Here is a 12,848-nt window from a genome sequence, read left to right on the forward strand (position 1 = left end):
TTTCTTTCTTGCTGCTTTTAGTTTGTCTCCTTTTCTGTGGTTATTGACAGTCTTACTATGGGTTGCATAGGATTGTTTTTGCTTTTAATTTATCCTGCCTTGCATTTTTGAATTTTTTGATTGATATCTTTGATCAGTTTTGGACGATTGGTGTGCATTGTCTGTTCTAATGTTACTTTTGTCCCATTATCTTCCTCCTTTTCTCTTGGCACTTGAATTACATGTATGTTAGATCTCCTCAATATGCCTGCACATCCCTAGCCCTCTTTTCTGTATTCTCTTCCTTGGTACTTCTGTTTAGTTATTTTCTGTGGATTGTCTTCCATTTTACTAATTCTGTCTCTTGCTGTGTCTACTCTCTATTTTGTTAATCCATATAATAAATTTTTAATTTTAGAGATTATATTTTGTAGTTTTAGAATTTCCATTGATTATTTTTAAATAGATTCATTTCTCTACTAAAAGTTTTCTCTTACCTTCTATTTGTCATATTTTTATCTTATTTTCCCTGTTCTCATATATGATGATTATAGTTGTTTTGATGTTCTAGGAAACCGTAATATCTAGATTATCTGCGGGACTGTTTCTGCTCTCTTTTTCCTCTTTCACTTGGACTGTGGTCTGGTTTTCTGCTAAGGTTAATAATTTTTGTTTGAAGTCAAGACCTTTTGTATGTAAAACTGTAGAAACTTCAGATGATGTGATCTTCTTCCAGAGATAATTCATCCTGTCTTTTTCTAGACAAAGTGGGTCTGACCATGTTATTTTAATCAGAGCCTGCTTAGTTTCAAGGCTACATTGTACCCTTAGTATGCCTCTGTCTCCATTTACTATGCCTCTGGCTTTCTAGGATCCTTTCATCTGAGAGTCAGCTCTGTTACCTGGGGACTCTCTCCCTGGCTTTTTCCAAACTCTAGTCATTTTCTCTGATGACTGATACAAATTCCACTTTGCTTTATAGAGGTTTTCATTTTGGTTTGTAGTCTTCTACCCCATACAGTTCTAGGAATTACAGATGTCCTGAGGGGATAAATGATTGCAGCTTGATGCCTCTGAGGGTTGCACCAGTCTACCAGGTGTTCTCCATGTCACCTGCAAGCAGAAGTTCATGACTCACATCGTTTTAATTGTTTGGTACATCTCTTAAGCAAATGCCATTTGAAAACCCTTATTTACAAAACAGATCCACTAGGTTGCAATTTCCCATTTTACACAGAATTTATTGCTTTACAGTGGAATCCATTTAAATATCAGACTACCTCTGGGGTAATTAATTATCACGTAGTTTACAAAACTTTCCATTGTACACAAGTTTTCAGGTATCGTATATTTTTAATTAGGCAGCAAACTAGTATTAATAAACTCTGCATTAGTAAAACATCTGAGTCACAGTATTTTAAAATGCAAATGTGTTTCTTTTTAGTAACACAGCGACTTGAAGTAACTGCTAATAAATAATTTACAGATGAGACTTATTTTCAATTAGTAACATATATTAGCATGCATGTAACCAATGCACAACTTCCTTATTACCTATTTATTGAATATGTCCCACCTCTTGAATACTTTTCAGTTACCACTGATGTTGAAATGAATACATTTGTATAGCACTGTTACTCTGAAATAAAAAGTAAAGCAACTCTTGTAATATCGTGTTAAAGGATTAGAAGATCCTGGTAAATTGAGTGTGTTGTTGATTTTCAATTTGTGACATAATGGGTTTAAAAACACTGGTAGTGGCTGCCTGGCGGCTCACACCTGTAATCCTAGCACTTTGGGAGGCCGAGGCGAGTGGATCACCTGAGGTCAGGAGTTCAAGACCATCCTGGCCAACATGGTGAAACTTTGTCTCTACTAAAATACAAAAGTTAGCTGGGCATAGTGGCGGGCACCTCTAATCCCACCTACTTGGGAGGTTGAGGCATGAGAATTGCTTGAACCCAGGAGGCGGAGATTGCAGTGAGCCGAGATTGTGCCATTGCACTCCAGCCTGGGTGACAAGAGTAAGACTCCGTCACAAAAATAAATAAATAAAATAAAAATAAAAACACTGGTAGAAAACACAACAGCATCTTAATAGTGTAATTTTTGTGGGGTAGAAATAAAGCTGAATTTCCCCATCCTCTTTCCCTCCTTCTCTTCCTTGGCCCTTTCCTCCCTCCCTTTCTGTATATTTTCTGTGTTTTTCAGATTTATAAGATGTAGTATGTTACAATGAAAAGGCAGTGAGTGGTAGCATTAAGAGTCAGCCTCTGTATGTGGAGGCATGCCACCTTGGCTGAGTGGTCTGCATGAGTCTCGCTGCCAAGTCACCTTCCTTGCTTCATGGATGTTGAGGATGTGGTCTCTCATTCTAACTTGTCACCCAAGGGATTCCCTTCATGGCTATAGACAGGGATTCAAAAAATGTTGAGGTGTTTCTGCCAGGCCCCCACAGTTTGTGTGTTTCTTTGCAGACTGTATGAAAACAAGGGAGAGGCCGACTTTGTGGAATCTTTGCTGCAGCTCTTCAGGTCCATCAATGACATGATGAGCAGCATGTCAGACCAGACCGTCCGGGTGAAGGTGAGTGCCGGCCACCGCCAAGGCAGGCTTCTCTTTCTTTTCTTCTTTCATTATCGTTTTTGGAGGTAGGTATTTTGATTACAGTTAATAAACTTGCCCCAAATACTATAGTTGTTAATGTCAGAGATCTCAATTTGATTTCAAGAGCTGTGCTTTTTTTTTTTTTCTCTTTCTTTCTTTCTTTCTTTTCTCTGTCTTTCTTTCTTTTTTTCTCTTTCTTTCTTTCTTTCGTTCTTTCGTTCTTTCGTTCTTTCTTCCTTTCTTTCCTTTCTTTCCTTTCTTCTTTCTTTCATTTTTTGTTTCTGATGGAGCCCCACTCTGTTGCCCAGGCTGGAGTGCAGTGGCGTGATCTTGGCTCACTCCAACCTCCGCCTCCCAGGTTCAAACAATTATTCTGTCTCAGCCTCCTGAATTGCTGGGAGTACAGGTGCATACCACCACGCACAGCTAATTTTTTTTTATTTTTAGTAGAGACGAGGTTTCACCATATTGCTCAGGCTGATCTCCAACTCCTGACCTCAGGTGATCCACCTGCCTCTGTCTCCCAAAGTGCTGGGATTACAGGCGTGAGCACCGTGCACGGCCTTTTTTTTTCTTTTATTTGTAGTTGACACATAATAATTTTACATGTTTATGGGATACATGCTGATAATAGAGGTATACGGTGTGATCAAATTAGGGTAATTAGCATAGCATCACCTTGAACGTTTTTCATTTCTTTGTGCTGTGAACATTCAGAATCCTTTCTACTAGCTTTTTGAACATATACACTAAATTATTGTTGACCTTCTTCACTCTACATTGCTACAGAACACTGGACTTTATTCTTCTTATCTAGCTGTAGCTTTGTATCAAAGTGCACTTGTAGATGAAGGGCTTCGTCTGTGGCTGAGTGAAGGGGCTGTGGGCCCTACCAAGCCTGAGCTAGAGGGAAAGGCCCCGAAGCCTGTTTTGTAGTGAACATAATCACGCTCCATGTGCAGTGAAATCCTTTCTTCCTCCTCCCCAGGTGCTTTTAAATATTTTCATTGCTTCTCTCTTTGCTCTTTGGAAAGAGTGATTCTGAATTTACTTTATTTAAATTTGGGGGAATTGATGAGAATCATGTTTTACACCTAATTTCTCAGGGTGTCCATGCCCCGGAAATGGTGGTGAATCTTCATGCTTCAGTGGATCTTTGCCTGTGCACGAGAGCGAGCCTTCCAGTGCCCTGTTCTTCTGTTCTTCTTCCCTCTTTTGATGCCCTTATCTCACCGTGTGGTCCTTTGGAAGAAAGATGCCTTCCCCTCATGAGGCCTGAGTGTTCTTTAGGATGCTCACTGGTGCGGAAGTGCCTGGGAGGCCCGTGGAGCAGCTGCAGGACCCCCACACTCTAGGTTATTCCAGTGATGGCAGTTTTCACTGGGCTGACTTATTGCAGAAAGAGCTGTGCAACTTGCAATTTGCTGCCTGCACTAATTCCTTCAAAGAACAAGAATCTTCCAAATGATTAACTTACATCTTTCACTCGACTGATCGTGGTAGACGCTTCTGTTCTTCCTCTTTTAATGTTCGTTTAATGTATAATTTTAGAAGGCATTCTTACGGCTAGTGTCTTAAAAGTATTTTGGTCAAGTCATTTCCCAGCCTTAAAGCTTTGCCGTATGCCCTGGAACAAAGATGTATGTGTGCTGAGACGTGGCTTATGGTTGCTGTGGCCAAGGAAACCAGCATAAGCAGACATGAATCGAGTCGGAGCCTACCTTTCATCTCAGAGGTGGTGCAGCTGTTCGGTGGAGCCATTTGGACTTTTTACTATGATTTCTTGATTTTTTTTTTTACGTGAATTTACTATAAAAATTGGTGATTTATACAGAAAGAAATATATGTGGTGCATACATTAAAATTTTAGGTTATTTTGGCAACTTGATATTGCCCAAAGCCATCTTATTGTCCCAAGGTTAAAATTAGCAATGTGTATGGTACATTTACTACTGAATTCAGTGGCATTTTAGAAAAACAGACGTGCGTAGTATAAGAATAGATAAAAATTACAGGAAGTTTTGAGCCCAGCAGTAATTTTAGATTGCTAAATATATTCTTACATTATTAAATTTGACTGGGCTTGATTTGTGTCTGCCTCCCTCCCTTGAAGTCAGATTACTTAGTGACTAGGGACTGGGAAGACCTTGCTTCAGTGGGTGTTTTATTATAAGACACAAGCAAATTGAGTGACGTGTGTGCATCGATGCAAACCTTACATCTGCAAGACAGATGCGTTTTATTAGATATGTCGCCTCCCTTCTGCTAATTTGGATCATATTATTTCACAATAGGTGCTTTCTCGATAACGTTGGAAATTTAAAAGATTCCCATCGTGGGAGCCTGGCTTTTGTGTTGTTTTAACTCTTGCAGTTTTGCTGTGTCTAAATGGAAGGAAATAACCTTGTGAACCATCTTACATAGACAAAGTATATTTTCAGACTGTGACATTTAAAGGTTAAAGATTGTTTCCCCAAGCATGGCCCATGTTGGTACCAAAGGGTTGGTGCCTTCCCGGTTCAAGTGATTCTCCTGCCTCATCCTCCCAGTAGCTGGGATTACAGGCACCCACCACCATGCCTGGCTCATTTTTTTGAGTTTTTAGTAAAGAAGGGCCCCATCCCCTTCTTGGTACCAAACCCGCCACTGGTATCCACTTTGCAGATTAGAGTCAGCCACGGGATTTGACAAGTCAGTGAAGGGGGAGGGCAGGAGGAACTTCAGATATCATTTACTGCAGGGTAAGCGTGGTCTCCAGCTAGAATTTTCAACAGGACTGTTGTCATTGATTTAGTGACAACATTTTTCCAAGGTCATTTAAGTGAGAAAACACAAATGGAGGATGCTTGGGCGAGTTTTTATGTTAAGTCAAATGTCCAGGAAGCTCCTGGAGTGTGTGGACGCTGCCTCCCTTCACTCCCCTGCCCAGCGGCCACCTCTCGTTACCCCCGCTCCCCAGGCGCCTGCATGCCCAGATGTTTCAGTGCCGCCTCACCGTCCCTCAGTTAATGGCCCTCAGCCTCGGGGCTGCAGCCAAATGCTTTTTGAAAACATACTGCCATGGCCAAATAACATGAAATTCCCCATTTCTAAGTGTCCTGTTCAGTGGCATTAAGTACAGTCACATTGTTGTGCAACCATCGTCACCATCCTCCTTTAGAATTTTTTCGTCTTCAGCACTTTGGGAGGCCGAGACGGGCGGATCACGAGGTCAGGAGATCGAGACCATCCTGGCTAACACGGTGAAACCCCGTCTCTACTAAAAAATAAAAAAAAAAATTAGCCGGGCGAGGTGGCGGGCGCCTGTAGTCCCAGCTACTCGGGAGGCTGAGGCAGGAGAATGGCGGGAACCCGGGAGGTGGAGCTTGCAGTGAGCTGAGATCCGGCCACTGCACTCCAGCCCGGGCGACAGAGCGAGACTCCATCTCAAAAAAAAATGAAAAAAAAAAAAAAAAAACAAAAAAAAAAAAAAAAAAGAATTTTTTCGTCTTTCCAAACTGAATGAAACTCCAGTCCTGTCAAACACCAACTCCCCTCAGTCCCTGGCAGCCACTGTCCTACTTTCTGGGTCTAAGAATTTAATGGCTCTGGGAACCTCGTGGAAGTGGACTCATACTGCATTTGTCCTTTTGTGTCTGGCTTTTGTTTGTTTGTTTTGTTTTGTTTTGTTTTGAGACGGAGACTGGCTCAGTCGCCCAGGCTGGAGTGAAACGGCGTAGTCTTGGCTCACAGCAACCTTCACCTTCCCGGTTCAAGTGATTCTCCTGCCTCCCAGCAGCTGGGATTACGGGGACCCACCACCATGCCTGGCTAATTTTTTTGTATTTTTAGTAGAGACGGGGTTTCACCATGTTGGCCAGGCTGGTCTTGATCTCCTGACCTCGTGATCTACCCATCTCGGCCTCCCAAAGTGCTGGGATTACAGGTGTGAGCCACTATGTCCAGCCGTGTTTGGCTTCTTTTACGTGGCATGATGTCTGCAAGATTCTACCAGGTTGTAGCATGTGTCAGAATCGTCTTCCTTTTTAAGGTTGTCATGTTGCTGTGTGTCTTGTCCACGTTTTGCCCGTGCACTCGTCCCTGGATAGAGGCTCGGCCTGTTCCCACCTAATGGTGGTGGTGGTTCATGCTGCTGGGAACTTGGGTGTACAGGTGCCTCTTGAAGACCCTGCTGCCAGTGCTCCAGAAGTGGAATTGCTGTTTCCCGTGGTAATTATGCTTGAATGTTTCAAAGAATCATCCTGTTTTCCCCAGCACCCCACCATTCTACTGAAACCTCATTTGAAATTCCATATTGACTTTCCCTTAGCAGCTCCTTCTGCAGCTCCTCGAGCTCCAGCCCGCACACCACCTACCTTGAGTGAATGATGCCGCTCTGACTGCCGCACTGAAAAGACCTGGGGTCGGAGGTGGAGGTTGCAGTGAGCCGAGATCGCGCCATTGCACTCCAGCCTGGGCAACAAGAGCAAAACTCAGTCTCAAAAAAAAAAAAAAAAAATAGAAAAGAAAAAAGAAAAGCCTTGGGGTCTCGGCATCACCTCTTTCTGTCTGTTTCCCTCTGAAGAGGAGAGACCTCCCCCTCCCTGAGACCCGCTCCACCCCTTGCTGTTTCCTCACCATCTCAGATCTCCTGTCTTCACCTTGGGCTGCCTCTTCACCAGGCCCAGATGTTCTGGAAATTCAATCCCTGCCTTCTGGATTCTTCTTTGCCCTTGGCGTCTCCCTCTCCCACCTGACAAGAGGGTCCTTGGCCCCATTGCCTCTGCCCTCCATTCCTATTCTCTGTTCTGCCCCAAGCGATTGTGGCTGCTGCTCCTCCCGGGTGCCCCCTCAGCCCCCAGCTGCGGTGTCTCCAGACAGCCTCGGAATTCCCTTCTGCTGTCTTCTCTTCTCTGTGCTACTGTGGCGGTGGTTTCTTGAACCACTGGGCTTGGTAGGTCCCCAGTTCTTCTTCCTGAAATTAGGGCAGAAAAGTCTTGGAACCATTTCCTGCACCCTGGTGCTGGACCTGCCCCTTTTCTCCTCGGCTTCTCTTTTGGTGTTTTCCTGAAACTCCCATCTGGCGATGACTTGCTGTTTCTCAGAAAACCGTGCTGTTCTTTAGCTGCCAGGAGAAATGGGTCAGATTGCAGTGTGTGACCTCCAGACGGCTTCACAGGCAGCCCACCTGGCTCTCCAAGCCTTTTCCCCTCTTGGAGACCCAAGTAGAGCCAGTGCCTTCCCCAGGAAACACCAAACATCTGGGTGTGGGGAGCCTCCTGAGGGTCAGCTGCCCCCATCAGTGGTTGATAGAAATAGCATGAGCGCCTAGTGCCGGAATAACTGGAGCTGATACTGATCACCTGCTGTTCACCGTGCTTTGTATTTCTCAACTGATTTAGTCTTTACAATTGCCCTATTAAGTAGATACTTTGATTGCTTTCTGATGAAGACACTGAGGCCTAGAGACCTTCATTAACTTACCCAAGGCCACGCAGCTGGGATGGGGTAACGCCCTGGTTTAAACCCTGTTTGGCCAGTTCCAGAACCACTCTTTTCCCCGTTTGGCTCCTAGAGACAGTGTTGCTAAGCCCTGGCTATCCCATGGTGTTTGCAAACAGGGCCCATGCCTGCCATCCACGTCAGTGGAGAACAGGCTGGATGCTTTGGGCTGGAAAGATGCCGACATTATCCCTGGTGGGGCTTTCCATCTAAGTGGACGTGCGTAAAGCAACTTAAAAACTGGTGAAATGCCACAGGAATTAGGTGAGTGTGAAGGGGAGGGGAGGAGACTTAGAAAGGGCCGGTCACGAAGGCTGGTGGAAGGAGACCTTGGCGATGGCCCCACTGTGTTGGCAGCAGGTGGCTGTTTCTTGGCCACTTGTGGATTGCAGTGCTGGATTGGGGCGTTTGGGGCTTTGCAGTCAGTTCTTACAGGCATTGACATCTTTTCAAGTCCACAAATATTACTACCTTCCCTTGAGATGACCCTGGGAAAAGACTACCCCATGCAGGACCTTGGCATAATCTGTTCTATCTGGGGCTGAGAATTCCAGAATTTTCTATAGAAGGAAACTTTGACCATGATCCACAGTGGGAAATTGATGCTTAACCCGGTACGTGTGTGTGTGTGCGCGCGTGTGTGTGTTGTGCATATGAAGCTAGAAAATGCTCATGAAGAAGTTGTGCACTAATTCCCTGTGATGCATTCTGGCATTTTCTGGTCTAGTCTCCTTTAGTCTATTCTAGACTAATGCATTTCAGTTAAAAAAAAAAAATTGCTGGTTGACAGGCACTAAATTTATTTCATGAGCACTAATGGATCTAAACCTGCATTGGAAAAACACTGCTCTTTCTCCATCTCAGGACTCTGCGCCTGTGTCTCCTGCTTTGTTTATTATGAAAAGATTATTGTTCGCTTTCTGCACTTCTTCCATTGTTGTGTAGAGCCCCAGGCCCCTGGCGCTCAGGCAGCTTTCCCGACCGGCATGCGGATTGGACTGGGGTGAAGATTAATTGAATTTGAGGCCCCCCAAGCTGAGGCTGGCACACAGATGCAGAGGGTTTGTCTTCCTTCTGGGGCACTGTCCCCAGGGAGCAGGCTTCCCCGTCTCTTTCCATTCTAAGCATCACATAGCACCATTTCCATCTGGCCTTCCTCGAGAGGGACTGTGTTGAAATTAGCTATTCTGTAATCTCAGTAAATACAGCTGGTGGGTTAGTTCTGCCCTCCAAGAGGCACCTTTTTTGATTCTCTTACAAATAATTTCCTGACTTGAAATGAACTGTACTTTCTTGCCTTATATCTTACCCAGAATTCTTCCTTATGAGAAGTTTTTGCTGCTTTTTGTCTATTTATTTCCAGGCTAGCATCTGGGATCCACACTGCTACTCACAAATTTGTACACAGAGAACTTTATTGTCCTCGGAACAAATGATCTGAATGTGTTAGGGATGATGACAATTTAAGATCAGATGAAGTAGGATTTGCTTGCAGGTGAGGAAGTCACGTTTCACTGAGTAACTCTGGGCCTGTCTGGCGCCTCTCTTATAGCAGCTCCTGACTTCGCCCCTTCGTCTTTATATGCGTGTTCCAGATTTTCATAAAGATATCAAGTCCTGGTAGTTGCATTAAACAAAGCAGCCATTTATTGTGTCCTTGCCCTCAGTTTAAAAGTAATATGTGATCTGGTTAGAAAAATGCCAAAAAGTTAATTAAGAAAAATAAGAATCATTTATCACCTTACCTTCCAGAGATTACACTGTTAGCATTTTTGTTTTTATAATGGTGAGCTCTTTTTGCTCATTTAGCATTATGCTATATATGCACACACATATGTATACACCCACACCTATATATACACACATATAAATGTAACATATGTATAGTATAAATTCTCACGTGTACACACACACACACACGCTTTTACAGTGTTGCATTTTTCTATATATATCTGCCTGTGTCCTTCAGTATTTTTCAAGCGCACATTTTCAAAGGTTACACATTGCCTCGTGGCTGTATGATAACTTACTTAACCAATTTTCCATTTGAGGGCACTTAGCTGGTTTCTAGTTTTCAGTTTTCATGAAGAGTGCTTGGCTGACCTCTTTGTCTATGGCAAAGGCCATGCTCCATCTGGTTTGCTCTGAGGCATCCAGATTTTCAAACGCTCTAAAGTACTATGAAAGTCATGATCAAGGCGATTAGGACTTGATTCCTGGGTGATGACTCTGTGCTTCTTTTGTCAGGGCCACGTGTATGAAATGTGTCTCCCCCACCTTGGTTTCCACTAGAGCTCCCGTCTGTCTGTGTTTCTTTTCCACTTCCTTCTGTGTTTCCTGGCATTGGGCTATGCAGCTGCCATGGTGGATGAGTCAGGAGCCACTTTCCTCTCTGGGAAGCCACCTGCTTCTGTGACCTTTGTGTTTCTCGGTACAGGATTGTTGGCTAAGTTAGATAAGGAAGTGAGAACTCCGGTGAGTTCCACTCCCTCTGACCTGACAAATCAGGGCCTGGAGCAAACCGGCCAATGAGATGTTGGCACCATCATAGACCAGCAAACAGCTTAGAGAAATTGGGGAGCATTTTGAGCCAGAAGGGTTTACTAAGAGCAACTAATAAAATATTTTCACCTTGATTTTGAGTCGGGGGGTGTGCATTGCTGGTGTTAATTGATCTGAGGATGTCATGGGCACGAGTCAGGACTCTGAGAGTCTCTCATCGTTCGTGGGGACACAGATGCGGTGGTTTGGATGAGGACCGTCTAGGTCACATTGTCCGTGTGGAGACAGACTTGTTGAATTAGAATATTGGGCAGCTGAGGCTAGCACCTCAGGTGAAGCCAACCATGACAGGAATGACTACGCTTGCTGAGAATCAGCTACAGGCCAGGCCTTCTGGAGAGTTCTCCTGCAACATGGAGAAGAGAGGGAGGTTCCAGAGTCAAGGAGGTGAGTGGGCCAAGCTTGAAAGTTGCTCTAACAAAATACTACAAACTTGGTAGCTTAAAATAGCAGTTTTTTTCTTCTCTCAGAGTCCTGGAGATTAGAAGTTTGAAGTCAGGGTGCCGGCAGGACAGGTTCCCTTTGGCTGCTCCAAGAGATGATGTGTTCTGTGCCTTTCTCTAGGCTTCTGGCGATCCTTGGTATTTCCTGCCTTGCAGACGCCTCGCTCCAGTCTCTGCCTCCATCTTCACCGGCACTCTTCCTGTGGGTCTGTCTTTGTGTCTCTTCTCTCCTTACGAGGACATCAGTCATGTTAAATTCCGGGCCCACTCTACTGTGGCCACTCGAGTGTATCTGAAAAAAGACCGTTTCCAAAACATTCACAGGTCCCAAGGGTTAGGAATTGAATGTAGCCTCTTTTTTTTTTTTTTTTGAGACAGAGTCTCGCCCTGTCACCCAGAAGCCTGTTATACTGTTAGCAATGGTGTGATCTCGGCTCACTGCAGCCTCCACCTCCTGGGTTCAAACTGTTTTCTTGCCTCAGCCTCCCGAGTAGCTGGGATTATAGGCGCCTGCCACCATGCCCAGCTAATTTTTGTATTTTTAGTAGAAACAGGGTTTCACCCTGTTTGCCAGGCTGGTCTCAAACTCTTGACCTTTCTGCTGTGATTTCCCTGCTCCCAAAGTGCTGGGATTATAGGCATGGCCTGAACGTAGCCTTTTGAGGGACACAATTTCACCCATGGTAGAAGTCATTGTGGACGTCAGTGCGGAGGCCACTGGCAGTCAGGTCAGTGGTGAACAGAGGACTGGAGAGGGTCCTTAGCCAGGCACCCACAGTCAGCTTGACATGGGAGCGGCAGGACTGGAAACTTCTTAGACTCCAGTGTGCACATGATCACCTGGAGGTCTTGTTTAAATGTGATTCTGACTCTGTAGGGAGGGGCCTCAGGACGTTTCATTTTAATCAACCCCCAGGTGATGCTAAGGTTGTGGGTCCCTGGCCATATATGGGGTGGGAAGTGGCCAGGCCTGGCCTTGCACAGAGAGCTGCTGTGTGAGCAGTAGTGTTTGTGGGCAGGGCACCTGGTCTCAGTTCTTGCAGCCTTCAAGGCTGGCTTCATTCGGGCTGCCTGCCCTCAGCTGTCTGACATTCCGGACTATTTTGCTTTGATCAGTTTGCCCTCTGCACAGATGATGACACGCTTGCAAGTGTGGCATGTTAAGAAAGACTCAGCGGAAGGAGGAGCAAGGAAAAGTGAAGAAAATATTTTATGGCTTGCCTTGAGAGGACCTGTGGGTCGAAATGCTCCCCATTTCATTCCACCGCTTGCTGGTCTGTGGCCCTGCAGAGGGTTGGGTAGTCTGGCTGAGATCTGAACTCACCAGGTGCTGCAGCATTCCAGTCTTCTTGGTTGCTTCCTAGGATTCTTCCTGCCCTCTCTGGAGGGAGCAATACCACTCACATAGGCAAGAATTAATCTGGGGAGGGCTGGATAAATATACTTGTTTCCTTGACCACCTCTCCACCCCCATTTATATTGTGCACGGTACATTGCAGCAGTGGCAGAAATTGCAGCAGTAGCACTACCTTACAGAAATGCAGCAGTAGCTGAAATGAAAAACCATCTCACTTCCACCAGGCTTCTTCAGCAAACCAAGTATTTCTATTGCTTTTCTTCCAGTTCTAGTGCGTGAACATCAAAATGTTTATACTTACAAGCTGCGTAGTTTTTGGTTTACTGATTTTTTATCATTATATCACAACACCTCTCCATTATTAATGTGTACTCATAATTGTAATGGCTGTATGCCAGTTCAGAACATGTGCCTGAATT

The 12,848-nt window shown here is 44.8% G+C and overlaps 1 protein-coding gene across 2 annotated transcripts in view; it reads left to right on the plus strand.

Annotated features, from left to right (window-relative positions):
• Positions 1-12,848, plus strand: part of DOCK1 (dedicator of cytokinesis 1) — a 540,207-nt gene that overhangs the window by 147,978 nt on the left and 379,381 nt on the right. For both annotated transcript variants that reach the window (XM_025396230.1, XM_025396231.1), the window contains exon 23: positions 2,457-2,565. In XM_025396230.1, coding sequence (XP_025252015.1) covers positions 2,457-2,565 — 109 coding nt within the window. The remainder of the gene's footprint in view (positions 1-2,456; positions 2,566-12,848) is intronic.

This window comes from Theropithecus gelada, chromosome 9 (genome assembly GCF_003255815.1).
Source record: "Theropithecus gelada isolate Dixy chromosome 9, Tgel_1.0, whole genome shotgun sequence".
Taxonomy (NCBI): Eukaryota; Metazoa; Chordata; class Mammalia; order Primates; family Cercopithecidae; genus Theropithecus; species Theropithecus gelada.